This window comes from Syngnathus scovelli, chromosome 1, assembly GCF_024217435.2.
Source record: "Syngnathus scovelli strain Florida chromosome 1, RoL_Ssco_1.2, whole genome shotgun sequence".
Taxonomy (NCBI): domain Eukaryota; kingdom Metazoa; phylum Chordata; class Actinopteri; order Syngnathiformes; family Syngnathidae; genus Syngnathus; species Syngnathus scovelli.
Genome location: NC_090847.1, coordinates 27900625 through 27928022, shown reverse-complemented (window position 1 = coordinate 27928022; position 27398 = coordinate 27900625). Strand labels below are relative to the sequence as shown.

General features: G+C 45.2%; 1 protein-coding gene across 3 annotated transcripts in view; it reads right to left on the bottom strand.

Annotated features, from left to right (window-relative positions):
- LOC125985429 (neurexin-2) overlaps positions 1 to 27398 on the bottom strand; it is a 241842-nt gene that overhangs the window by 155142 nt on the left and 59302 nt on the right. For all 3 annotated transcript variants that reach the window (XM_049748270.2, XM_049748288.2, XM_049748278.2), the window contains 2 exons: positions 20935 to 22042; positions 4926 to 4946 (listed from right to left, as the gene is read on the bottom strand). In XM_049748270.2, the coding sequence (XP_049604227.1) occupies positions 4926 to 4946; positions 20935 to 21646 (733 nt within the window). In that variant the 5' untranslated portion in view covers positions 21647 to 22042. The remainder of the gene's footprint in view (positions 1 to 4925; positions 4947 to 20934; positions 22043 to 27398) is intronic.

Genomic DNA, 27398 nt, shown 5'->3' with positions numbered 1-27398 from the left:
CGCTTTGGAGATTCCGCCACTTGGATGTGCTAATGGCTGCAGCCTGCGGGCAACGCCCTCTCGGTGGTACGACGTGGAAAAGAGTTTGCTATTATGGAAATAATTGGCAGCTCAATCAGAGACTTTGAACTCTGACAGAAAATAATTTTAGAAACGCCACGTTTAGTTTCTTGAAGGACTGACGGCTTTCCGACGAACTCTTGACTCGGCCTCTCGTTTGAACTGCAATGTTTTCCTCGTGGCCACGGTTTTAACGCCTCGTTGTAGCCATCAGCCGTGGCACGCAACTCTCGGCGTCGCAAAAGCTCCACCGTGGGGCGGAAAAAAAAAATAAGTTCACAGACAGGACAGCAGACGTTTGGGCGACCACATGAAAAGCGCACCTTTTCGCTTTGTTGCCGGCGAATGACAGATTGCACTTTTGCATAAAGAGCGTTTGGACTTTTATCCGCTCTCCCCAGCTGAGAGAAGCCAAAGGGGGCGATATACGCCACTTGACAGCATATAATGAGATCGTTTGAGATTATTATGCAACGCCGCATCCTGCCTGGGACCGGCGAGAAAGCGGACTCGCGAGATCCCGTAAAGCGGGTCCACAAAACACCTTAATAGGCTTCCGAACGCCGGATCGGGTATGAGTTTATTTGGAGAATGATGACAGACGTTCTCAGTGGAAGGAACCAATAACATTAGCTTAACAAATCAGGAAGCTGCCCAAGCAAAGCCAAATGATTAAAAACAACAACAGGAAATCAGTCTTGTTATTACCTAATCAGAGGTCTCTTTATCGCATAGCTGTGGGGAAGTAACAGCACGGGGCGTGGAAGTGAGTAGGGAGGGGAGGGGCGGGGGAGAGGGGTGGCAGGACGCATCAACCTGTTTCTATGCATGTATAAACACCACAATCTGGGTAAATAATTATTCAGGGAGTTTGTGAATGCTGATTACAAGCGTCCCCCGGTTGCGCGTAATGAGCGGCAGACATTGGCTCATCAAATATGGATGAAATGAATGTTGACGCTTTTCACCGTGGCACTCAATCACGGCCGCAGTCAACTAAAGGTGAGCGGCGCTTACGGGGAAAGCTGGCGAAGCAACAACTCGCTCAAGAAGAGTAACAAACGATAGATTGAACGGGGATGTACTTTCCGCTTAGCTTCCAAACAAATTTTCTCCGGTGACAACCAATCACGGCTCAGCGGTTTTCGGAAGTTGAGCCGTGATTGGTTGGGATGTCGTTTCAGTAAGTGACAAAATGGCCGCCCCCTGCGATGGATAAAACGAGTGAATTTTCTTTGTTTAATTCAGATTCCGCAAACAAAAAATGAATCAGAACATTGTTTTTAAACGAATCGGGCTAAACGGAACAAATTCTTTTTGGCTTGAGTTCCTCAAATTGAGCATTCAGGCAGAGAGAAACTGGAGGATTTCAAGTAACCACACTTGGAAGTCAATCTGACTTCATATCTGAGCTTGGCAATCAAAAACAAGCACACCCAGAGAGCGAGTAGGTTTTACCTTGAACAAGTCGTGATTTAATTCAGTACTGAGATACGATTGCCAAGTTGAGCCCGACGTGGGAATAAGACTTAAGAGCCAGCCAATCGTTTCCGGAACGTCCCGCGAAACATCAATGGAAATGAAAAAGCCTGGTGACTTGAATTCAGTTGAGAGGGAATTAAATGCGCTAGCGAAACATAGCGCTGCGTATATTACGCCGTGGGGAATACGTGTTAGGGGTCAGGGTTACCCCAGATACGCGCTGACCTCATATCGTAATATTTCTCGCCTGCTTCACCACACGGCGGAAACTCCAGGCTATGTTCTGAACTTGGCATGTTTTCCACGTGCGAGGCTCTGACAACTAATTTGCCCTAACATTTCAGCAAAAGGTCAAGACAAGTTTATGAATAGTGATGGAGGGAACAACGGAGGCAGGTAGAAGCTCTTTGGCCTCGGAGGCGCCCGTCAGTGTCCGGGGTTGGAGTTGTCTGCATCGTCCAAGCTAACTAGTGAACTCGACCTTTGCTTAGTTGACTGAGCTGCGAACATTTTGAACGGCGGTCACGAATCATCCGTACAAGCGAGGTCCTTAATTCACCTCAAAAACGGTGGAGATGAGGATAAAGCTGTTTTGGCATCTGCTGAACAAGTCCGCCTCATTTCTGATTACTCATCAGAGGACAAGTGACAGCGGAGGAGTAAAATAGACAGTTCAGCATTTCATTTTCTCCGAAATGTCGCCTTTTGTTTACATGAACTTGCGGCGAGGACGGGAACCCATATCGGGCCGACCTTGAAATGAGCTAATGCGTGAAAATTGCAGAAAACAAAGCTGAGCTTGTGCACTTTTAAAACAAAGCTGACGTCCGCGGCGCCGGGAGAGCTTTTATAACCTGCCGTGACGTCACACCCTGGAAAATTCCGTTCATTAATACCAGTTAAAATCTCAAATGTAAAAGAGCGAGAGATTTTCTATTTTGGCATAGAAAAGGGGACCGAGTGTGAGACTGTCAAATAAGAACATCAGCAGGTGTGGGCGGGCGTGAGTCTGGCATTTCCCTCAACCTTTGGCGAAGGGACGGGCGGGAGGATGAACTTTTTTACGCCGACACAATCTAGCCCTTGTGTCAAAGTCGAAAGCTTTGCAGTCGCTGGCATTTCATGGCATAATTGAATCTGGAAAAGGCCGCAGGTACACAAAAGCAATCGTCGAGCACTCACGGATTACTCGGTGTGAGTTTAGTGTGCGTAAAAAAACAAAAATTTTTTAAAAAGCGAGGCGGCGATCCTCTGCATATCCTCAACTCCTTCAGTACCACTGACGGCTTCACACGTCAAAGATTCATTTCGACCGGGCTGGCGGTGAATGAGTTAAAAATTCCTCAAATGAATCTTTTGATGGGAAACCGTTGAAGTGAACATCTTTGATACTCAAAGTCACAACAAGTGTCACCGCTGTTGTCGGCTTACAATGACGATTATCAACATGAGCGAAATGTTCCGGAAACAAAAGGGAATTTGGGTTAATACCACAACAACAAGAGTACATTTAATATCGTTGCTGCTCTGTTATCTCTTTCTCTTGCCTCCATGCCAAAAGTTTTGGCTTGACGTTGTTTCTTTCTCGCTGATAAAATAAGCAGAAAATCCTTCGTCTGTTCAAACAATCTCATTTAACTACAGGGCCCCCCCCCACTCAATCCGTAATCCGCTATCTCCAGCCAACACTGACGGGGAGGGCTCCAGCGTAATGATAAACTGGTTACTGTCCTTCCCTGAGGACGGGATTAGGTTGGAGGTCTGATGACTGAGACAGAAAAGATCATTAGCCTTGATCAGATTGATTAAGATCAGCTCGGCAAGGCCGTGACATCCCTCAGCCCGACGTTAAATCAGACAAGCCGACCAGGGTCGCATTTAATCTGCCGTCGGCCAATCGGACGAGAGCTTTCGCTTGGCCCGCTCTCGCTCGGTCCGACCGTCGTCTGAAAAAAGGGGGGAGGAAATGAAAAACAGCCTGCCTGTTTTAGCGCCTTTTAAAATGCATGAATCCCAATCAAGTGAGGAAACCGTTAGCGTCGCATTTAAATAATTGCAGCCGAAAAGTCCAACGGCTCGGCTTAGCCGCGCGGACGGCGGCGTGACTAGCGAGTGGGCGGTGAGGTCGCCGAGCCCTTTCCCAAAACGCCCGGCGAGCGCAAAGCGCTTTTCGGCCGAGGCGTTTAAATATCGAGACGACATCATTGGAGGACGCAGATGGCTGCGCTCGCCTTGTTTGCCAACCAAAACGGGTCAGTGTCGCAGGAACATCATCAATCCGCACGGCCCAGCGATCACTTTTCAAAAACACCCTCGGGCTTCTCTACCTCGGCGTCATCAATCTCACGGCACCTTTGAACGTGCGGTCAGTAACTTTAATTAGCCGGAGCGGGTCGAAGGGGGGAAGCCCTAAAAATAGAGACCGAGCGTGCGTCCAATTAATCGCCTTCATAAGCACGGCTTGCGCTGGACCAGTAAAATTCATTCATCGACTTTCCATTCGGGAATTGTAAAAGTTGTTTACTTCTCTGGCTGACTGTTTTCCTTTAAAAGTGAAACCGCCACATCACGTTTCACGCTCCGTGGAAAAGCGAGTTAGACACGCGGCGTGCAACGCCAGACAACTTCAATATAATCAATGAGCGGTTCTTTCCAAAAATGGCACAAAAGTCACGTCGTGCTCTCAAAGTATGACTCACACCAGAAATTCCTACGCAATATAACTCGATATATTTTTACAACGAAAAAAAAAAAAACGGCCTAGCTCTCCGAATGTTGGGTTCCTTCAACCCAGCTGACATAACTCCTACACACATGCAAGGAATGTAAAAACCGGAATACATTTTTTCCCACGTCAGAACTAAATGAGAAATGTCAGCTCCGAGTCGCCTGAACTTTTTTATACGCTAGCGAGCAGTATTCAAATGACCACAAGCAAACGGGCCGTTTTTGAAAATGAAAACACACGCTTGGTGCGGGGAGCGAGAAATGGTGTTTCACAGTTTGACAGGCAATCCATCACCCGCAACTCAACGGGACTCAGACGTTCATTTAAGCGAGTATTTGCCACTCAAGCGCCGAGATCATATATTGTTGACGTGACCATGTTGTTTGGGACCGACAAGCGACACAAAATGGAGTCCGGTGCCAAGAAAGACACGAGTTATAGGCTAATAAAAGAGAATCAAAAGTAAATCCTGGAAGGAGAGAAAATAAACGGGAGTAGGGGCTGGAGAGTTTCCACTTGTGTCAGAAACGGGTCAATTTTGGAAGTCACTTTAAACCGCAGTCCACCGTGACAATGCACAAGAGCGTGCGTGAGCGAGCGGCCGCCGTCGGCAGCTGCTCGACCGCACGGTCGAGGAAGCAAGCGTCGGTCTTACCTTCGACGACGTACTCCTCAGCTTCGGGGGTGGGAAGAATCCAAAGAGGGAGCAGGGAGAAGAAAGAAAAAAAAAATGGACGCATTAGTCACGTGTTTTACAGGGACAGACATGTTTTACAAGCTAGCTAGCTAGCTTAGCTCTAGTTTCAGTTAAATCACTTTACGAAACACATTTTTTACTGAGATCATTAGCAGCTAAGCTAGCTATTTTAGCCCTCGCTCTAGTTTCAGTCAAATCATTTTTTGAAACAAACGCATTCGTCACATTTCTTACGGAGTTCAAACGCAAACATTAGCAGCTAAGCTAGCTAGCTTTTTCAGTCAATTTACTTTTTGAAACAAACTTAAATGCAGAGTCCATATTATTTCAAGGTTGACTCAAGGTTAATTGGCAGACCTTGCCTCTAAACATTCTTTCCCAAGTAGGAATACTTTTGAGAACTAGCCCGAGGGGGAATATCAGTGCACACCTAACCCGTTTCATTACTCCGACAATCGGAGTTGTCTTTACCAGCCATTACTTTTATCCCGGAGGTGTTTGCCATTAGAATGGATCTCGCATTGCCTGAGGTCTGAAGACGTGTGTGTGTGCAAGTGTGTGTGTAAGTGTATTTATGAGTATGTTTGTGTAAGTGTGCATTCACATGTGTGTGTTCATTGCTCTGCCCAAAAAAAAAATGGAACCAGTAGAGAGCCATTATTTCAAAACAAAACCTAGACTTTCCCCGTGCCCAAAAACGACAAGAAAATCTCATTTTTATGTCCTGCTGGTGATGGAAGATGAAAAATTAATTAATAATGATTAATACTTAATGAGACTTACTACAAAACTACTGAAATAATACAACTGCAAAAGATTTTGCATCGTTTGATTTTATCAGCTAAGGAAAAAAAAAAAAAGAGGCCACGCGGTATCATTTCAGACTTCTTAGAGAAGAGCCGGACGAATTTACTTTTATCAAATAGAAGCTTTGCTCTGAACTTCATCACACTGTCAAAAACTTTTTCTTGGGTGAAAAGTTAATCCGTGAGCGACGGCCTTTACAGATTCCACATTAAATCTCTACGATAAAGGCAAAAAGAAAAGAAAAACCTGCGCCAGACAAATGGGCCTTTGCGGCTCAGACTTCCTTTTCCAGATAAAGAGAGAAATAAATAAATCAAGTGACTGATTTGGATCAGTGCAACGCAGCACATCCAGGATGAAAGGAGCCAAACGAGATGTGGGGTCAAACCAAGACGATGGCGCAGATGAGAGTGATACCGAGGCAGGCGCTTTTTGTCGTCGGGAAGGAATGTTCCGCTCTAGGAAAATGTTCAATAATTGAAGAACGAGCTGACTTTCACCGACGAGGACGTCAGCGATTGGGGGAGGCCACCTGCAGCAGAATTTGGTCATATTTTGTCACCATTAGTGGTGGACAAGCCGGCTGCAGGAAATCCAGTCGAAATAGCTCCATTTGTACTTTCTGTTGTGTTAGTTTCCGGGCTACAGTCCGTCTTTTATTTATTTATTTTTTTACATTATAAATCTGCTGATCAGTGGATGCTTGGACATTGCAAACTATCAGCACCTTTGGGGACGAGCAGAGGGATAAAGGCTGGAACGGTTATGGTGGGATTTAAAAATAATAAAAACAATACATCAATAAAATAATAAAATAATAAAATAATAAAATAATAAAATAATAAAATAAAATAACAAAATGAAATAATGAACGTGAAATAATAAATAATAAAACTATTTTTAATGTACTTTACATTTAAAAAAATCTCAAAAAAAGAAAAAAGAAAAAAAGAAAGAAAAAAGAAAGAAAGAAAGAAAAAGAAAAAAAGAAAAAAAGAAAGAAAGAAAAAGAAAGAAAGAAAGAAAGAAAGAAAGAAAGAAAGAAAGAAAGAAAGAAAGAAAGAAAGAAAGAAAGAAAGAAAGAAAGAAAGAAAGGAAGAAAGAAAGAAAGAAAGCAAGCAAGCAAGCAAGCAAGAAAGCAAGGCAGCACTCCCCCCCCCCGAGTGTCAGATGATTGATGGCAAGCAACAGGCTCATAACAGACACGGCGGCGGCCTGCAGTGATGTGGAAAAAGATCAAACTATATTTCATGAAAAATATTGAAAGGAATATTTTCACAAAGGCTTCCATTTGACTAAATTTGCCCCCGGGCCGGAGACTGCGGGCCAGATGGCCGCATGGCTCTGAAGAAAAAGAAAGAAAAAAATACCTTCTGGTAATCTCTTAAAAGGTTTTCACTGTGGGATTATGAGGACCCACCACCCCGAGATCAATCTGCGCCGACTTGTTGCAACTTGAAACGGATTCTCTTTCCCTTTCATCCTCGGCAGCCATTTACATTGGGGGAGCTTACGCGAGCCGTAATCAGATTTCCAAGAGTAAATTAATTCTCAGCGTTGTTATACATTCGAGACAAATGCTATTTCCACTGAGCTCCGTTTAAAGTGACCTCCAAGCCCTGCTGAAATTTTGCTAAATTCATTTTCCAACGCGAGCGGGATCATGTTCTTTTATCCTCTTCAATCCTCTTTCAGATCTTTCGTTAAATAAATTTACTAACAGACGTAAGCACGCGCATTTTCTTGCACGATCCGAGCGAATCTCTACCGTCCGATTGTTTGTTGCCGTGGTTACTAATTTATGACATCTCCCGATCTCGATTGGAGAGGAATGTTGTGTAGTGAAGGTCATGGCAAGGGGGGGGGCAGTCTGGCGGTTTACTGATGATAGCAGCACATCGGTATCGACACCCGGCACTCACCTGGGACGGCGCATCTTATCGTTGCAAAACCGGGGAAGACAGGAGAGATGGGAGTATGCGGGAGATAACCGAGGGGAGGAGGGGGAGGGGAGGGGTAGATATGAGACGTTAAGCAGCGGCGCAGTTCGACACCTTGGCAAGACGACTTATCTCCCAACCGAGTCAGAGGCAGGGACGGGAATGCTGAAAGAAATGTCAGCGTCTCGCCTTATTTTTGGCTAACCGTCGCTTTACGGGGCACAGAAGGAATTGTCGGGATATTTCAAGGACGGCCTAATGGGGTTCGTGGGCCACCACGTGAAGTCATCGGCCACCCAAGGTCAGGGCTAACCAAAAGTACTTTTGTCCCCGTCGAGACGCTAATGTGACATTCTAACATATTTGCTTCATGTGGTCCGGCTAGCAAATAAACAAACGACCTCGAAGAAAGCCTCTTTAATGATCCAAGTCGGCTAACGATGATGTCACACCCACGTTCATTTGTTGGATATTAACCGAGCCGGAGTCAACGCGGTGAAACGAAAATTGATGCGGGAGTCGTGGAAAAAAAAAAAAAAAAAAGCCTAGCGTGGCCGTGTAGCGCCATTAATCAATCAGAATCAATAAGGTTCTCGCTCTGACATGGACAAATAAGACCTCAAACAAATCTGATCGAGTCCCGTCCGTCGCTCGGCTCGGACACGTGTCGAGCAATTTGTTGTGAAGATAAGCCAACAAGAAGATCAACGGCCGCTCGGATAGAAGCCGAGGACAAAACAAACACTAAAAAAAAAAAAATAGAACACCTGACACATTTGTTGATCTCCCCTCTCGCTCTTCTCAGCTCTGTTTATTTGCCGCGTTTTTCGGACCCGGAGTCATCCGTCGATACCCCTCGTAAATTGCCTCCGTCGTCGCCGGCAAACAAAAGCCGATTCACTGGGAATGAATCGAGAGAGGAGCTAAAGACTAAAGGGGCAGATTTAGTGACGATTATCGACCGTCCCGATTGAGTTAAGACTGCTTGGCTCGGCGCGTCGACGATTCTTTTGTGGAGAAGAGGAAGACACTCAATTCCTGTTTCTTGTTCTCGGGACTTGTGGACGGAATGAATGGAAACGATTCATGTACGCGAGCGAGCCGTTGTAAACACTACACTTGAGTCAAATGAAAGAATCGACAACAACATTTCGAAGCTTTCCAGAAAAAGCCAAGTTTCATAAGTTTTTACCGGAATGATCTTTCGTAACCGAGCCGCCGACGCTGCAAAAATCCAAGTAAGTCCCGATGAATAACTAGTTTTGAAGTAAAAACTGCTCATATATTTTAAAAAGATGAATGGTAATAAAAATGACTCGCAATATGAAGACAATTTGTAATTTTAGTATTAACAAATGAAACCGATGTACAATTTGTCTTCGCGGGCCACGTAAAATAACATGGCGGGCCGTATCTGGTCCCCGGGCCTTGTGTTTGATATTATTGCGCTAAAATAATCCAACTGACTCTCGGAAAGGAAGAGGAGACCCCCGAAGCAGGTCGAGACCAGATTTGTTAGTAAAACAACGTAAGCGAGCAGAAACCTCGGGGAGACAAGCGAGACGAAATTATTGTTTTGTTTCATCACAGGCGCATTCATTTTGTTTTGGAGCCAAACAAACCTTTTGATTTTCCTCTGCGAAAAAAAATACAAAAATTAACTTCCCACCTCTGCGGCAGTGGCAAAATAATAAAATAACGGTTGCTGGGTTTTTTTTTTTGAAGTCTAATAAATGTTGCGGAGACTTTGGTTGCTTGTTGCGCAACCGCCGGGGTGACTGCTTTTGACGTCCGACTTTGAAATTACTGAACTTGACAAAAAAGGCCTTGGGATGTTGGTTTCGTGTTTTAAGTCATATACTTTCAATTTTTTGGGGGTGTTTATAAAGTCAAAAGTTCATCGAGTGGTGCAAAAGTGCATCTAGTTTTAAATTTCAGAATATGAAACCGGTCCAGGAGTAACGGAGGGAAACGTGAGACGTCGGCCAAAAGCGTGACAATGACACGCTGACCTTTTGGAGACGCGTCATCGCCTAAGAAGACACGCCGGTGACAGTTTCGAGCTCGTGACTTTAGAGTTGATTGGCGAGAGGAAAACAAAGAGACAAGACGACACGCTCGCGGCAGCCGCTGAGGCTTCACGCCAGATGCCGAGGCTAAAAAAATAAATAAAAATAATAATTAATAAAAAAATCTGCTCGTTTTTTTTGTCTTGCTCGGATCGGGAAAAAGTGACAAACGATCATCCTATTTTTGTCAACCGGACCTTGAGCTGTCAACGCTTTGCTTTGTTTGATAAAATAACGGGTCGTTTTTTTTGTTTTTTTTTTAAATAGAGTATTCAAACCCACTTGTGACTTTTATATTTAAAAAAAAAAAGTAAGTCATATAAAAAAGAAGAAGAAGTGGGTCATTCCCATAAAAGCCTTTGAAGCTCTTATCGTCAAATGTAATACACGGAGATGAAATGAGTAGCGCCACGAAGGGAAACATTTTTTTTTTTTTTTTTACAATGCACTCTTTCAACTGTTAAATTAGTCTTTACAATTCTGGCTCCTTTTTTTAATGAACTATTATTTCATTCCACGCCAACGCTGTGTACAGTACACTAACAAAAGCAAAACCAAACGGAGGTAATTGTTTTGGGCAGTAAAGAAAAAAAAAACGCACTGCTGTGAGTAAACCACTCTTTAAAGGCTAAAGTCGGAAATCTTGTTTCGGATCCGACCGCCCATCAAATGAGAAAAACGTCTCCAGATTGAAGGCTCGCGTGCTTCTGGCAGATCAGGAAAAAAATAATCCGTGCTTTTATCGCTGATAGACTTGATTGTTGCGATGCTATTCTGACTGGAATCCCTCAAAAGAGCAATATACCGCCGGAGATCATTCGTAACGCTGCCGTTGGAGTTCCGACCGCAGCAAAGCCCTCTACAATTCTTACATTTCCCTTGTGTTACTTATATTCTATGTGTCTTATCTATTTATATGTTTGTCATATTTTCCTATTGGCCTGCCTGAGGAATGCGAATGAAAACTAGCTTTGTAGCAATAATCCGGCAAATTCATGTCGGTTTTCATTCTGATGTTCATTTATCAAAATAAATAAATTCAATATATTAAATAAATAAATTCAATAAACTAAATAAGTTAAATAAAAAGAATTATTAAACTAATTAAATCAATACAGAAGACAGATAAAAATATATAAATCAATAAATAAATCAATACACTGCCTCCCAGTCAGTTGTAGAATAGATTTTTAAAATATGATGCTGGTTTATAAGTTACTAAATGTCTTAGGGTCTGGAAGATATTCAAGAAAGGCCGCTAGAATATAAACCCCAAAGCAGACCGGTTTTAATTCGTAGAGCACAGGGTTCAATGCAAACATGGTGAAGCAGCATTTAGGTGTTATGCTGCACGCAAGTGGAATAAAACAGAAGTAAATTTTGCCTCAGGTGTGTCCCAATGTTTGTTTTTTTTTAGTTATAATGTGGAGCACAACTGTGCAATGTAAATAAAGTCGCCTTGGCTTGCCTTGACTGGAAGGATGCGGACAGCGAGATGTTTATTTCATGCGTTCCGCTTTGCAATCAGATTGCATCTTAATCTGATCCCAGTATGCAATCTGCGGCTGCAGTATTTCCATGAAGGAATCCGCTCATCAAACTGTAATCTCGTCAAGCCCGGCATCAAATACGTTTTGCCGAAGACACGAAAGATACGCAAGAGTTCAATTGGGTACCAACTATCAAGTTCAACAATTGTGATCTCTTCAGATTGACATGAAAAACCTGCATAGTCAGCAATTTTCTGAATCAATAGTTGCCATTACCGCTGGCTCCGCCCCCTTTTCTTCTCCTGAAGATGAAGCTGCAGGGTAAAATGGATTTCTTCTCCTTCACTCTCTCAAGCTGCCACATTTTCGTCATTATTTATGCAAAATTGCCTCCACTTTAATTAGCTCAGACGCCGAACATTATTTTTTCACGCTTTGATGGTTTTTGGACTCAAAATGGGCAAATTTGATACATTCAGGCTGCGCAAAATATACGTAAGAAACCATACATGCTGATTGGATTAGAAAATAATAAATACTCCAGAGAGCTCGTTTTTTCTTAGAACACGTCTGCAGTTTTACGACATCAGCGTGCATTCAGTCAGAGGCGGCCTTGCAAACAGTTGTTCTGTTGACAGATGAACGCTTCCGTCGCTTGTACCTGCCAATTAAAATCTGTCCATCTGCCGTGCGGGATGACTGGCACTTTGTGGATTCAACATGAAGCGTCGGGACAGGCGCAGTCTTTGCGTCACATCCCACGCAGACAGCTGGCAATCCCGTCTTTCATTCACGGACCCGATTTTTTTTCTTCTTTTTTCAAACACGACCACGTGAATCGTTTTCAAAGGCTTCCATCTTGATCTGAGAAGCGGCTGATCAGGCCACAAGTTTACGTTTGAAAAAGGTCGGCGCCGAGTTGCCGGAGATGAGAGAAGGCGAATCTTTGACCCAGATTGGCTGATGGCGGACAAATAAAAGCGGCTGGCAAATGTCCACGGAGTCCCTGGAGCCCAGACAGATCGCTTGTAATATGCTACCGCAGATGTAATGCAACAATTCGGGGTTATTGCTTTCTAGTATCGGCTTCGGCGGTGACCCCCAAACACACACACACGTGAAGGTCAAAGGCAGACACCCGAGCCGGGAGGTGATTCAATTGCCTCAGACTTGATTACGGTCTTACAGCACCCTTGCGACTGCATCATCAGGTGTCATCCATCATTCATGGCGCTGCCGCTCTGCTTAACGACAAACGCTGAAAGCTAAACTTGCACCCAGTCAATAATGGATGAGCGCGGAGGCGGCGTCCGCTCGTCTTGAGTGAAGCTTTGTCCGGATTAGCTCTGACCAAAGTCGAGCTAAAGCGGCTAGCGTGCGTGTTGATGGGGCTAGCGTGCGTGCTGTCACAACTAGCGTGTGCGCTAATGCGGCTACCGTGCGTGTTGACGCGGCTAGCGTGCGTGCTAACGCGGCTAGCGTGACCCCGGGATCACCCTAATCTGTGCTCTCTTTATCCTCATGCCAACCTTGAAAGGGCAGCTGCCAATATCGCACCGTTATTATTTTTTGGTTCCACCCCACAACTGTTTATTGTGCTTTCATTAGCCGGGCTCCGTCATTCTAATTACGCCGACATCTTTTGCGGGGGATAAAAGTTAATGAGCTTTTATGAAATAATGACTTGACCTTTTTATTTATTCATTTCCACCGACGCTTCCCTCTCCCACGTCTCCGCCAACCTCCATGTTTGGCGGAACTCCCCTCGCGGGGTCCGACTGGCAAACTGTTTCGATAACAATTCCGCTGATTTGTCCTCATAACTGATATAAATAAAATTTGAAATGTAATCGATGCACACTGCATTTCCTCATATTGTGAGCATTGATCGGAACAAAATGACGGGGCGGGCAAAGTCCGCCGGGTCTAAACATCTGGTCGCCCTAACGTCGGCTCTGGGGTTCAAAAGATAGCGAACGACTCAAAGAAAATGAACCAGATGTGACTGCAGCCTAATCTCGTTCGTTAGCGTACAAGAAGCCATTTGACTCCGCTCGTTAAAGTTTGCGCTTGAACACATTTTACACCCCGTAGAGGAGTGATGGTCACCGCTGCAAAAGCGGATGCGTCTGGAAGCAATCGAGCTATTCCAAATCAAGCCCCTTCCCAAAACCCCGGGATGGGAACGTGACCCGGGAGCAGACGTGCGCATGCTCCGGTCACAAACAAGGTCCGCAGTGCAGCGTTGAGCCTGCGGCCGTGCCGTGGCACTGCGGCACTTTCTCGGGCTTGAGGCCGTTCATTCCGCTCGAGACGTACACATGATCGACCTTAAGCGGTTCACATCTGGGCCCCCAACCCACCCGGTTCTGTTGCCCGTCAATCTGAGACAACGGCTTTGCGGCTTCTCATCGAGAGAGCGGCCGGCGAAGCAAAGAATACAGAAGGAGGGAATACAGAACCAAAGAGCCGGAAGGAGGGCTATAACGACACGGCCATTTTTTTTTTTTTTTTTCGCTCAGTCTGGTTCGCAAGAGTGAATGTGAAATGGGCTGTAGGCGTCATGCAAAGGGACAGCGTTCGGATGGGTCAGTGAGTCGCCAAATAGGACGTTCCCGCAGAATGCGCAGCGGCACACTTCCAGATGGGGGAGGGGGGGGGGGGGGGGAGATTATTGGACCATTCTAACAACAGCAAGTGAAAAGGAAATCTTCCCGCTCTTCTCGAGACTTTCTGCAAGGTCTGACAGCTCAATTGTCTAAATGTGACAAAGTTCATTACGTGTTCTGAATATTCCTTTTCAAGATTCAACTGAGGTAAGATGAATATAAAATACACGAGATGCGAAGCGAGACAAGAACACGTTGGGTTTCCTCACTTCACCTTTGCCATCGTTACCGGTGTCAATAATTTAGCTGGATCAAATGCTAGCTCCCTTCCTCCCTGTGACACCAAATTTAGCAGGAACGGCGCTTTTGTTTTGACAGGTTGGGTTGATGGCGGGCCCTTCAGGAAGCGTACCCCGCCCCTTCGTTCCTCCAAAATTTCTTGAAAGAAAAGCGGCTCTGTGAGTGACGGATGTGTCACAGACTTTCACTGCAGTGAAAGTTGACTGGTCGGCGGCTTGCTGCCAAGTCGTAAAAAAAAAAAAAAAAAAGAAAAAAAGCCAAGAGGACCTCTGGAAGACACACAACAGAAGGGACTTGACTGGTCTGTCACACAACAGGAAGCTTGACGTCGCTTAGATCCAGGCCAGGTATGATGTCATCGTGTTTTAGCCACTAAAGCTTTCGAACGTGCCAGTCAGACTGAGATCAAATTTATTGTAATGTGAACGCTCAAACACAAAAGACCAAAAAAACAAAAACAGGATTTCCCCCCAAAAAATTAGCGAGTGTCAAATTCATTTTTGTCACAGGCCGCATTGTATCTGATGAACTAATTTTGAAATCAGAAAAAAACTGCTCAAATATTTTGAAAAGATATAATCCAAATTGCTAGAAATATCTCTATTTTTTATTTAAGGTGAAGACAATTTGTAATTTTAGTATTGACACAAAAAGTCAACGCCAAATTTCTCTTTACGGACCGCAAAAAATGTTGTGGCGGGCCATATCAGGCCCCGAGCCTCGGGTTCGACACCGAATGATTCAAACACTGCTTATTTCCTCTGTTCGTTTTTCTAAGCTTGCCCAATAAGTGAAGACATCACATGAAATTTTATGCGCGGCGGTTCCAAAAATGACCTAATTATGTTTGTCTTTCTGTATTTGTTTGTTTACGTGCTCGTTTATTTTCCAGATTACGCTGCGTCGGCTGTCACATTTCACGCCGGGGTCCTTCGGAGCCACCGAGGAGTCCAGACTGTTATTTCCACCTCGGTGCTCGTCTACCTGATTGCTGGCCCGCTTGTTTCCCTGCTGCCTGCCACCTGTGCCATGCTATGCGATGCCACACACATGGTGAATAAGCAGGCCATCTCACAGTGGTGGCTTGGCCGGGTAAACACTTCCATCTTCAGCGCTTACGACGAGGGTTTAGTCTTCCGTTTGTTTTCATGCGACAAACATGTTGCAGATCGCGATTGCGCAACCCGACTTAGTTCAACATTAACACCCCAATGGAGGAGGATAACAGGATAAAGCCAAGGTTGATCCTCCACGAGCGGCTTTGTGTGTTGTGGGATTTATGTGTTATTGTCATGAAAAGCATCACGGCGGATTTCGTTTCGGCCGAGGACCGAATGGAGGAAAAGTAAAAGCGCCACGCCGCGATGGAAACCGGCGGGAAGTCGGGTCGACTTTTTTTTTTATTGATGGCTTTAGCTCTACAAAGCCAAAGATATCAAGCAGTCCTCGCCGTTTAATATTGCGGCGAATCGCCGGGCGGGGATGATGTGGCTCCAAGTCCACCAGGAAAAATAATCCACTCCTTGTTCCCGCCATTTCCCGCTTGATGGGTAATGAGATAGCGCCGTTTCATCACACGCCGGTCCGGCGTGATTGTCAGCGGCCGACGGCGGAAATGAAACCACAGGGTCCATTTGGTTTCGAAAATGACAAAAAGGGCTCGTTTGGCCGGAGGGAACTTTCGGGCTCAGAATTCTTTGTCACGTTCCTGAAAAATGTCTTCACTAAAAACACGATTTCCAAATATAATGACTGACTTTGTATGACTTTGTTACGATGACGGAGTTAATTTAATCCATGGCTGCGCAACAAGCATTGTTTATTCAGACGCCGAGACGCGCGCCTTGTCTAGCGTTAATGCGCGGCTTAGCGTCACGTCGCGACAACAGCTGGCAGACGGCAGTGTCCATTGTTGAAGACAAAAAACTTGGCACCGGCCCCGGGCATAACGAGATTAACCCTATTTTGCCGTCAACGGCATTTCCAGTGAAATGGTGTAATTCGCAGCATCGGGGATGACCTCGCCTCCCAGACGTATCGCCTGGCAACAAGCCCGCGTAGCTAGCCAGAGAATAAGACGACAAAAGGCCGACCAGTGTCATCCAAAGCCAAAAATGCGTCAGCCTCAGTCCGGTTTGGCAAATAAAAGACTTTTGATGAAGAGACAGTCAATATTTTCCTGGCCAGGATAGGTGTCAATGTTTATGCTAATGTGTGATGAATTACACTGGCTGTGAAATATGGCGGCTGTAAAGAGAGATAAATACTGCGGAAGGAAACTTTTGGCACCTTAAAGTTTCTGGAAAGTTTTTTTTCCCCTAAATTTGAAACCCTCCAGTAACTGCCTATATAAAATTGTCTTGAGGCTTTTATACACACTGCAACAACGAGGCACTCTAAAGCACCTGTCCCGACTGTCAGGTTAGACTCCGCCCCCTCGCTCTACCACCTCTCAGTCACACGCACACACTCGTGGTGGACGACGACGCGCTCTAAAGCAGCCGTCTGATGTGCACGCACTTGTGGCCAACGACGAGGCGCTCTAACGCGGTCACGCTAGCAAACTATCCGAAGGGAAAGCGCTTTTTTTTTTTTGAGTGTAGGTATCAAATCGACAAAAAATTCTAAATTCTCTTGACAGGGTTTTGAAGAAACAAACTGCAGTCAAATGTTTATACTGCCCTGAATGAAGAACATTGATAATGAAGTCTTTTTTTTTGGCCGCTACTAGCATAACCAGCGTGGGATTTGAGTGACAGCAGCAGAAGCAGTTTGCGTTTTGGCAGTCGGAGCTCATTTCCTTTGTAATTTGGTGACTCTGGCGCCACATTAACACCATAGGCGGTCTTGTCACTTGCAAATCACATTGATTGAATAAACAAATCCGTCATCAGCTTTGATTCAGGAGCCAGATCAGAATGCAAAGAGGCGCCGTCGCCACACGAGCAATCGCGACCACTTCCGCGAGTTTGCCAAGTTGGAGCGTCAAGTAGGTGTCAGGCGCCGCCACGCGAGCGAGAACGCTCGCTCGCTCGCTCCTCCACGACTGACAGCGGGATTTAATTGTATCTGACAGACGCTCGCCCGGGCGGCCGTGCACCTCGGAGCCAACCGAGGTCTCACCTGACAGACTCGCGCGAGGGAAGCGCTGGGCTGGAAAACATTCGATTGACACCCTTGCTGGAGGCCACTCGTTTCCCGCATGGCCGGCGTCCTGCGCGGCGGAATTTTGTCGCATTTTATACAAATCGGGACGCTACCGCGGTTGCCATGAAAAAGTAACTTACGGATTCAATGCGAGTTACATGACTGCGTTAGCACGTAGCGTAGCAATGGGCATGTAGCGTGGATAATAATCATTTCCAAACGTTCATTTCAGGCAGTTTGTATTCAAATAAATGTAACAGGAGATAAATCATGTCTGGCTTGAAGAAATGTGCGGAACAAAACAAACCAGAAGGTCAATTTCAGGATGACAAAACCACTGAAGGACAAAAATTCTCAAATCTCAATTTGCGTATATCAAGCGAGACCTCGGTTGGCTCCAAAAAAATCTGTCCGATCTGTCAATTTGAATCTTAGCACTTGGTGATCATCTATTAAATTCTGAATGAATTATATATTCATTCCCGCTGTCCACTTGTTTGTCGAAAATGAATAAATACATCACCGAACGGGCAGTCGGCCATAATGACCCGATTTACCAACGCCGAGCCAAGAACCCGTCTGAAGAAAAATTAAGACGGAGCGAATGTTTTTTTGTTTTTGCTCCGCTGCTCCGTTTCCAAAGGACAAACGTTTCCCGCAGTCACTGAAGCGGCGCATTGCTATTCAGCTCTCAATTGAGCTTCTATCCGCCACGCGGCAATTTGACACGGAGCGCACAGACAGGCGGAGAGGAAGACGGAAAGTCGAGCAGCAGCAGGAGGAGGCTGAACCAGCAGTGACATCATTTTGCGCGCTATCAAGGCTGCCTTGAACAACAGACGCGAGTGAATTAAGCAGCTTTTGTGAAGCTGCTGAAAGGTTGCTCAGCGCTTCCCACGTGGCAACTTGATGGCAATCAGGGCCGTGCCGTGATTACGTTCTGGCCACAAAGCAATCTGTCCAAAGCAAAGAGAGAAGTCGCTCTTCGGAAAATAAGACATATGGGTGGAAATCACTCGTTCGTTCATCCACCACTTTTATGTATTTGTCGATATAGGAAAGAATGTGTACCGTGTTAAAATGTGATGTGAGTCAAAGTCTGAACGCATCTAACCGTTGCTGTACTTTTTTTTTTATATTAAGTTGACTAAATATGCCAATGAGGGGCGAACATTTGCAACGGTTGGCAAAAGTAGCCAAAGCGAGTTCACGCCACGGTTTATTCGCCAAACATTCGCCAACGGTTTTAGTGTTTTTTTTTTTTTTTGTGAGTAAATTTTCAATATGTTCAAAATTCCCTTGCAAAAAGAAAAGAACTGGTAGGCCTGCTATAAAAAAAGAGAATCTTGAATGTTTTTTTGTTTCGTTTATCCCCCCCCAAAAAAAAAAATAATTAAATAAAAATATCATATAATATAGTGTATATAAATATAATAATAATAATAAATAACGGTTGCAACAGTTGGCAAACGTTCACGTCACGGTTTGTTCACAAACATTCGCCGACGGTTTTAGTGTTTTTTTGTTGTTGCGAGGAAATTTTGAATATGTTCAAAATTCCCTTGCAAAAACAAAACTGGTAGACCTGCTATTAAAAAAAATTGAATAAATAGAAGAGAATCTTAAATTTTTTTTTGTTTCATTTATCCCCAAAAATAAAAATAGATAAATAAATAAAAATATATATATAATACATAAATGAATATAATAATAATAATAACGATGAATAAATAATGTAGTGAGATGTGAACATTTTTCTTTAGGTAGACTAACCGAGTATATTTGTATTCCGTTACAAGACAAGGCTGATGGAAAGTGTGCCACTGAACTCCTGTCACATCATGCCAACGCTATTACCCCCATTGTTAATCATTGGACTTGAGCAAAATCCATTTCAGAATTTGTCAGCGTGAAACAAATAGGTGGGGAGGGGAGCTAGATGTAAGCGCGGCGGGAGCCAAAGTGCTGACAGTGGTCAAAGGTAAAAAAAAATAAATAAAGAAGAGATAAGTGTGGGGGGGGGGGAAGAGAGAGAGAGAGAGAGAAGTGTCTTGTTGGGAGGTGAAGAAGAGATGGAGAACCCAGATAGCCTTGAGAGGAGGGGGGAGGGGCAGCGCCGGCGAGCTGGATGAATGTGCAGCCGAGGCACAAGCACAGAAGATATGGAAATGGGATGTGTCAGGGAGGGAGGAAGGAGGAGGTCGAAAACGTAAGCGAGTTTGACACGAGCTGACAGCACAGGAGAACTTGAAGCAGCTAAAGAGACAAAAGGCCCGCAAAGAAAAGAAAACCAACAGTGTTTGATATCTCTAAACTCCGCCGTCTGCGCTCTTTCAAAGACTCATCGTGTCACATCTATTTCAACCGTTCAATAAAAACGAGTCGTCGAAATAAGATGTGCTCCAATAGAGTGAATCCTTCCTCTGGGCCCCTTGATGGCTTTAAATTGACTTTAACCTCGAGTCCTTCTTGTACTCCATTGGGCCACCTCACCCCGAGGAACTCGATCAAGTCTGGGATATGGTTGCAAAGCCAAGAAAATACCTCATACCGCTCGAGCCCGTTGTTTTTCTATAAGACCCCGCAAGAAGCTGAATAAAATATGACTTTTGGAAGTCGAGACCGAGACAAGATCAAGAACGTATATCTGGGTGAGAAATCACACGCACAAGAAACAACACGGTGAGCAGGATCTTTTTTTTTGGGCAACAAAAACAAATTCCGCTATGGCATTTGTGAAATAGTACGGTGAAACTGCATTCCAGGAAGAAAGAAGCCCAGGCTTCTACCTTTCTCACTGAAAACTAGTACAGGCCTGATCAAGACGAAGCGAGAACTAGTACAGGCTTGATCAAGAGCAAGCGAGAACTGGTACAGGCCTGATCAGGACCAAGCGAGAACTAGTACAGGCCTGATGAAGACCAAGCGAGAACTGGTATAGGCCTGATCGAGACTAAGCGAGAACTAGTACAGGCCTGATCAAGACCAAGCGAGAACTGGTACAGGCCTGATCAGTACCAAGCGAGAACTAGTTCAGGCCTGATAATGACCAAGCGAGAACTGGTACAGGCCTGATCAGGACCAAGCGAGAACTAGTACAGGCCTGATGAAGACCAAGCGAAAACTGGTACAGGCCTGATCAAGACCAAACGAGAACTGGTACAGGCCTGATGAAGACCAAGCGACAACTGGAACAGGCCTGATCAAGACCAAACGAGAACTGGTACAGGCCTGATGAAGACCAAGCGACAACTGGAACAGGCCTGATCGAGACCAAGCAAGAACTAGTACATGCCTGATCTCAACTAGTCTTAATAAAAAAAACTCATAGTCCTCATCCTGTCTAAGATTGAGACAGTCCTTCATTTTCAAAACAGACCCTTAAAAGGTGGCCTCGGGACCAAGATCAACCTCAAGAACTACATTATGAGGCCTTGCTACTCAGGTAGATCTACCAAGACGTTACATCCTAATTCATCCCCGCTATCCAACAAAACCCGAACAATATGTGTACAATAATGTAACAACGAATTTAGAGTCTTGAAAACTCTGATTGGTTTCTGGAGGACGAAAGATACTTTTCAAAGACAGGTTTGGTCACTTACCTTCCTTGCAGTATTTCCCCCTGAAGCGGGTATGGGTGCAGTCGCATTGAACCTCTCCATATTGGATCGAGCAAAAGCCTCCATTGAAGCAGGGATTCTGTTTGGTACACAGGTACTCCAGGTCGCTCTGGATGCCCTGGCTGTTCAGCAGGGTTGGGGGTGTCTCTCCCACTTTCAGGTTAGAGATCAAGCCCATGAAGGGGGGCTCGTACTTGACCGTGCTGGAGGTGAGCGCCGAGAGGCGTACGTCGGGCGGGATCCCGCCCACAAACAGGTCGCTGACCACGGCCATCTCCTTGCGCTTGGACTTGACCTCCGCCACTTTGGTCTCGCCGTCCACCATCAGGAGGGTCTCCCGGTAGTTGCGGGTGAGCAAGACCATGTGCCAGCGGTCGTCGTTGACCCGCGTCTCCAGGTGTAAAACGGCCGGCTCGGCGCAGTGGATGGCGAAGCGCAGCTGGAGGCGTCCGCCGGCGATCAGGAGCTCCAGAAAGTCGCAGTTGCCCCCGTCGTCCAGGTAGAGCACGAGAGCTTTGCTGATGTTGCTCTTCAGGCTGAAGCTCAACTCGCCCACCGAGCCGGCTTCCCAGCGGCCGTAGCGGGCCCACTGGCCGGGTGCCCCCCCAAACTCCAGTGTCCTCGCTCTGGAGATCAGGCTAACCAGGGCCAGTGCCAACAAGGGCCACCATGGGAATCTCAAGCCCCTTATCATGATTTAAGAGGTAGGATTTTTTTTTTTTTTTGCTGCAGTCAATAGATTTGAAATGTGAGTAATAATTATTCACTCTTGGGAGCTACGTGCGAAAAAGCCTAGCAGGGGTCTTTTTTTTTTCCCCTCCAAATTTCCTGACGACTCAGCAGTTCTTTCCAGATCTCCCTGATCTAATTCTTTGTCCTTATCCTAACTCTCCTTCGCCTCTCCATCAGTTGGTGCCTCTTAGATTCTGAGGAACGGAATGAAAAATAAGAGACGAGGAAGGGGGAGGTTGGGGGCGAGTTCTTCTTGGTCTCTCTCGGACCAATGATCTCCTGATTTCAGTGGACAGCCATTTTGGTCTGGAGCGAGACGAATTAGGTGAGTCCCATCGTGATGGGGGCGAGGCAAGACCTGGGAAAGACAGAAAGAACAGTTTCAGGTATATTCAGTAAGTCCATGATGCGAGTATTGTTTGGCCTTGACGGAGGTCGGCCCGATGAATGCGGATCTTAAGACGTGCGAATCACACATCTATGCAGCGGGTCATTAGCGATAGCAAACATACGTAGCCTTGAGTCGGGCGCTAAAGTGCTAAAGTTGGCGGCAATATATTTCTGTCTTTCTTTGGGTGATGCTTTTATTAATCGGGAAGAGAAGGCACAATCTTCTGCTTGGAATGTAATTTTTATTTGACGCCATGTGTGCCAGACTGATGGCGCGACAAATGCGTGAGCGATCAAATCTGTTGTTTTGGTTTCAGTCCGTCTGTGTTTGCCGACGAGGCAACCCTGTGACATCCGAAAGCTTTTCCAACGAACGGGCTCAAACTGAATATTTGACTTTCCCATTTTGTTGACTGGCAAAATTCAAGGACAGACGAAGACTGGAGGCATAACGGCGTCTCTGTGGATGAAGCTCATGATGCTTTGATTGTGCTTGCAGCCCTTACGGAGTCATTTCATTAGGGACTTGAATTCCTACGAATATTTCAAATATTGTCGTTTGAATCAAACGGAAGGATTTCAGTCACCCGTCAAAAATGTAAAGGACTAAATCCAGCGCCGTTCCGTTTCGTGCCCCGATGCGTCTCAGCTGTTGCCTTAAAAAAAGAAAAGACGGCTCTCTCAGTGGCATCACGAGAGGCAAGTTGAGTGAAAGAGCAGTCTACACACCCTGACCCGACTCCTTGTCAAATCGACGCCTCGAGACTGCTGCACGCTCATGTGAGCGAGAAGCGACCTATTTCCTCCCCCCATCAACCCCGTGGGAGACGTTGGCATCGGGATCAACCCTCCCCTCCCCTCCCCCATCACTTGAGGACTCTATGGCCCAAACTGTCCCATTTCATATCTTGACATCATCACTTGTGGCAAAGTTAGACTTTGTAATATCTGACATGTGTAACAAAGCATAAACACCTCCAGATTTTCTTTCAGACTCAATGCAGGACACTAGAACTATATATCCTCGCCACTCGGCGTTTACTTTGCGCCTCATTTCCAATTCTGACGTCGACAATGGCTTTGAAAAAGTCCTATTGTAATAATCCAGACAAAGACTAAAGGAACTATAGCTCAAACACATATTTACATATTCATCGGTGTGCACAAGCATCAGTGTGCGAGGATTATACGCATTTAATACACACTTACGACTCGAGCCAGACACACACACACACACTCGGGCGCAGGCAGGAGTCATTAATCCTATCCTGTAAGAAGCTCAGCGGGGAAGCATCCGTCAGCATGAGGCCGCTGCTGCCGCGCTCTAATTAACCAGAGACTCACGTCGAGAAACTTTTAATATTCGGCATGGGCAGCGTGCAAAAAAACATAAGTGGCGTCGGGCGAATTTAGGATAAAAAAAGTGCCGCTTAGTCATTTCAGGGGAAAGAAGTCCTGGCAACAATAAGGGGAAGATTGTTTTGTCTCAACGAAAATAAACAGGAAAGTGAAACCGAAGGAAAGGAGCCCATCTTCCTTGGGGGAGGTAATAAAGTGAAACGCCAAGCTGGCTTTTGGAGCCCCTCCAGATGCGAGCGAGCTCCAGCGGTTGCTTGGATGGGCCTCGTCATCTCTAAGCCGCCAGTAGAACGGCGCCGCTAACTGCTTTTATCCCCGATGAGGAGATGCTAATGAAGCAGATCAAGAGCTTTAGCCTTGCCGTTAGCGCGGCAGATTAATCTCGACTTTGAGCCGCCGCGAGTCCTCGTCGCTTCGCCGTTGCGGCGACGGTACCTTGACGAGGTGACGGAATACGGTTGTATTGTCGTTTCGGGTGCTTTGACCCCAAGGTCAGTGATTAGGAAGCCTAGTTTTCAAAATATAGAAAGATTTCCTGAACGTAGCGGGGACGTGACGGGTGAATCGCGATTGTTTGGGATTTTTTATTGGTGTTCCTTTATTTCGTTTTGACTTTTTTTTTTATTCAGTTAGCTGTAATTAGTTTTTTAGAGCAAGTTTTTAGCTTTTTGGTGGGTTTTATTGAGGAAAATGCTTTATTTGAGTCTAGTTTTTATTAGTTTCAGTAATAGTTTTAATGTTCTTTTATTTACTTTTTTCGGGGTTTTTTTTTCTTTATTTTTTACTTATTTTATTATTCAGTTAATTGTAATCCAATTTCAGAGCAATTTTCTTTAATTTGGGGTGTTTTTTATTGAGGAAAATGCTTTATAAAAGTTCAGTTTTTATTCGTTTCAGTATTAGTTTTAATGTTCTGATTATTGAGTGCAAGTTAAAAAAAATAAAAAAATTAAAAAGCTGATTAAATACCAAGTAAAGTCAACTACGATACTCAAACAACTGTTTAGTCTTCCCTCTTCTGTTGGGAAGCACAGCAATAATAAAATAAAATAAATAAAAATAATAAAAAATAAATACATTTAAAATGAAAGCTCATGTATAACATTAATTGACAAAGACAAAAAAAAAAAAAAGACATTTTCACCACAATTACCCAAAGTCATTTTCATTTATATTTAATTTGGTTTAAAAAAAAAAAAAAAATTAGCGTTAGCTACTTTTCATTCACAGTAACAGCCATGCCCCGGATGAAGCGAGGTAACATTTCATCGATTTCCGCCACATGGGGCGAGGTTTGCATGTGGAATGTTCAAGCGCCATCCAAGGCAGCTGGGGGGCAACTCCGGCATGTTTACACGATGCAACTTTATCTCTCTGCGGAAGATACTCAACAACTTCCTGTTGCGATGTTGTGCATGCGTGAAATGCTCGCTGCGGGCGACGAGGGAATATGGCCGATTAGGTTGGAGTGCGTGGGTGGCGCCGTGCTTGCGCGTACGTGCGTGTGTGCGTGCGTGTGTGCCCGCCAGCACGCGTGTGGCTGTCCTGGTGCCCGAAGATGTTTTGGGTAAAAGAGCACGAGGCTCAGTGGTCAGGCCTTGAGACTCTCCCGCTTCCAATTAAGCAGCCCAGCAGCCTGCGGCTTCGCCGGCCTTATCTGAGCCAAAAAGAGGCGAGGGTTTCAGGGGCGACCGAGTGAGACAGCACGCGGCGAAAAAAGACAGAGAAGGCTGGCGTAGATAACAAGACGACGAACTGACAGAAGGGGGGGGGGGGGGAGTGGCGGGTGGCCTGGCGCCTTGCCTGCGCCATATCTTTTCAACTTCAAAAATGCTTTCGTCGGTTCCATCCTTCATCCTCACAATAGTTGAAAATAGCCGGAGGTATTTTCATTCAACAGATGTCAAAATAAATGGCTTGAAGTGGCTCGCACTTTACAACGTAATCAATATAAAACAAAAAGAATTAAGACAATCAAACTATTTAGCCTTTGGACTGCTCCTCCTAGCGTAATGCTAACACACAATTGAATTTTTGTTGTATTTATAAACAGTGTAAATCATAAGTCTTGGGTTTTACCTTTACTACTATTATTTACCATTATCAATTACGTATGTCAATTAAAAAAGTCACATTATAAATAATATACACTGTACTGTAGAAAAAAGGAATTTAGGTGAAGTCGTTTTTTGAATAAAAACAAGCAGACATTTATAATCAGTGAAATACAGACTAATTTTTTCTTCAACAATACGTTTTATAAAGATGATGCCCCCTTAAATTCGCTTCCGAAAAAAATATTGGCCAAACCAGTCAGTTTTATGTTAAGTAGGTTTTGTCGGCATTGGCTGAACGCAACTAATAACTTGTGATCTAACTTGGTTCCTTTTAAAAATCAAATAATCAGTAAAGTCCATTCTAAAATGTTCAGTAAGTAACTTCTAAAATCAAGTAATCGGTAAAGTAACTGCATTACTTTTTCCATTCTGAATACGCGGCCATTTATTCGAAGTCGAGACCGTTGCAGCTAGCACAGAATGGCGTTTTCAGCAACATCTACCCGAGGAACGCAAATCGTCTTTATCTCTTGTCTCCCCATAGGCCCCGAAGACAACGACAGGGCAAGCATTCATTTGCAAAAAAAAAAAAACCTCACATCGGACGATTGGTGACACTTTGCAGCGTCAGCAGAAGTCAAAAAAGCAACGAGAGCAAACACGGCAGGCCTGTGAGGAGAAATGACTCGGGGCCTCAATGGTGCAGCTTTGCGGCGTCGGCTCGGATTTCCTTACGGACACGAGACTGCAAGGTGCGCTCCGTGGACAACGTGTTCCTCGTCACCCCCCCGCAAGACCCTCAGCTCATTACGAGCCTTTCAATTCACTTAGTATCATTCTAACGGTGCCGTATTGATCCGCTCCGAGGCAGAACCTCACTGACACTTCTCTTGCATGCCTCCTCTGCTCCCATGAGGAGGCCACAAGCGAGGAGCGATGTGATGAAACACGCGTGCGATGTCTCCACTCCCCGCTAAGCAAAAAAAAAAAAAAAACTGAATTCGTTCGCCTCTCCTTTGGCGGCCGCGGTTCTTAATCCGAGCGAGCGGGAGGGAACATGCACGGGCATGGCGGTGTCGCTTTGTGACTCACAAGAGGGAAGTAGCACGAAGGGGGCTTGAGAAGATGCGAGGTGACACGCAGCTTTGTGTGCGCACATACACATATGGACAGGGAAGACACAAATAGGCAACGATGAGAAACACGATGTGTGTGTGTTGTGTGCATAATGTGCGCATATTTGCGAGCCTCCGGGCGGACGACGTTGGAGAATAAAGAAATAGATTATGCAAGCAATGCTCACTCTTTCTGGATTTGAAAAAAAAAAGGTAATGCGGGGAGGACTTTTTTTGAGCAACCGACCTGAACAAATTGCTTCCACTTTGGGGATACCGACGATGGGAAAAAGCTGAATAGACAAAGAATGGAGAGGTGCCCTCAAGGGGTCTGCTTTGGTCGGCTATTTACACTTTGCGCTTGAGGCAAGGTTGTTCGAGTTAACAAATATAATGAACAATAAACCGCAAAGATAATTTCACAACTATTTTGCGTCCAATAATTATGTCACTGCTGCAAGGTGCTGACGAAGATGCTTAAATTGTTTGTAGCACAAATGCTAACAGCGCTATATTTTTTTTATGCTACGTCAGACATCTAAAAATGTCCCGTTCGCATGTTTTTGTCTTTCGTGTCACATCCAAAGTGTCACCGTCAAAGTGACTTTAAGAAGATGTCCGCCGATGGATTTCGGCTTGCGATGTGTCAGGACAGACGGGATTAGAGGCAGCTGTACAAAAAAAAAAAAGAAAAAAAAAACTGTCGCGATGGCGAGCATGGCAAGGCCGAGAAGAACCGAGCCGGCCCGCCGCATCCCGGCTCGGAGACCAAACGCAAAGGCTTTCATTTACA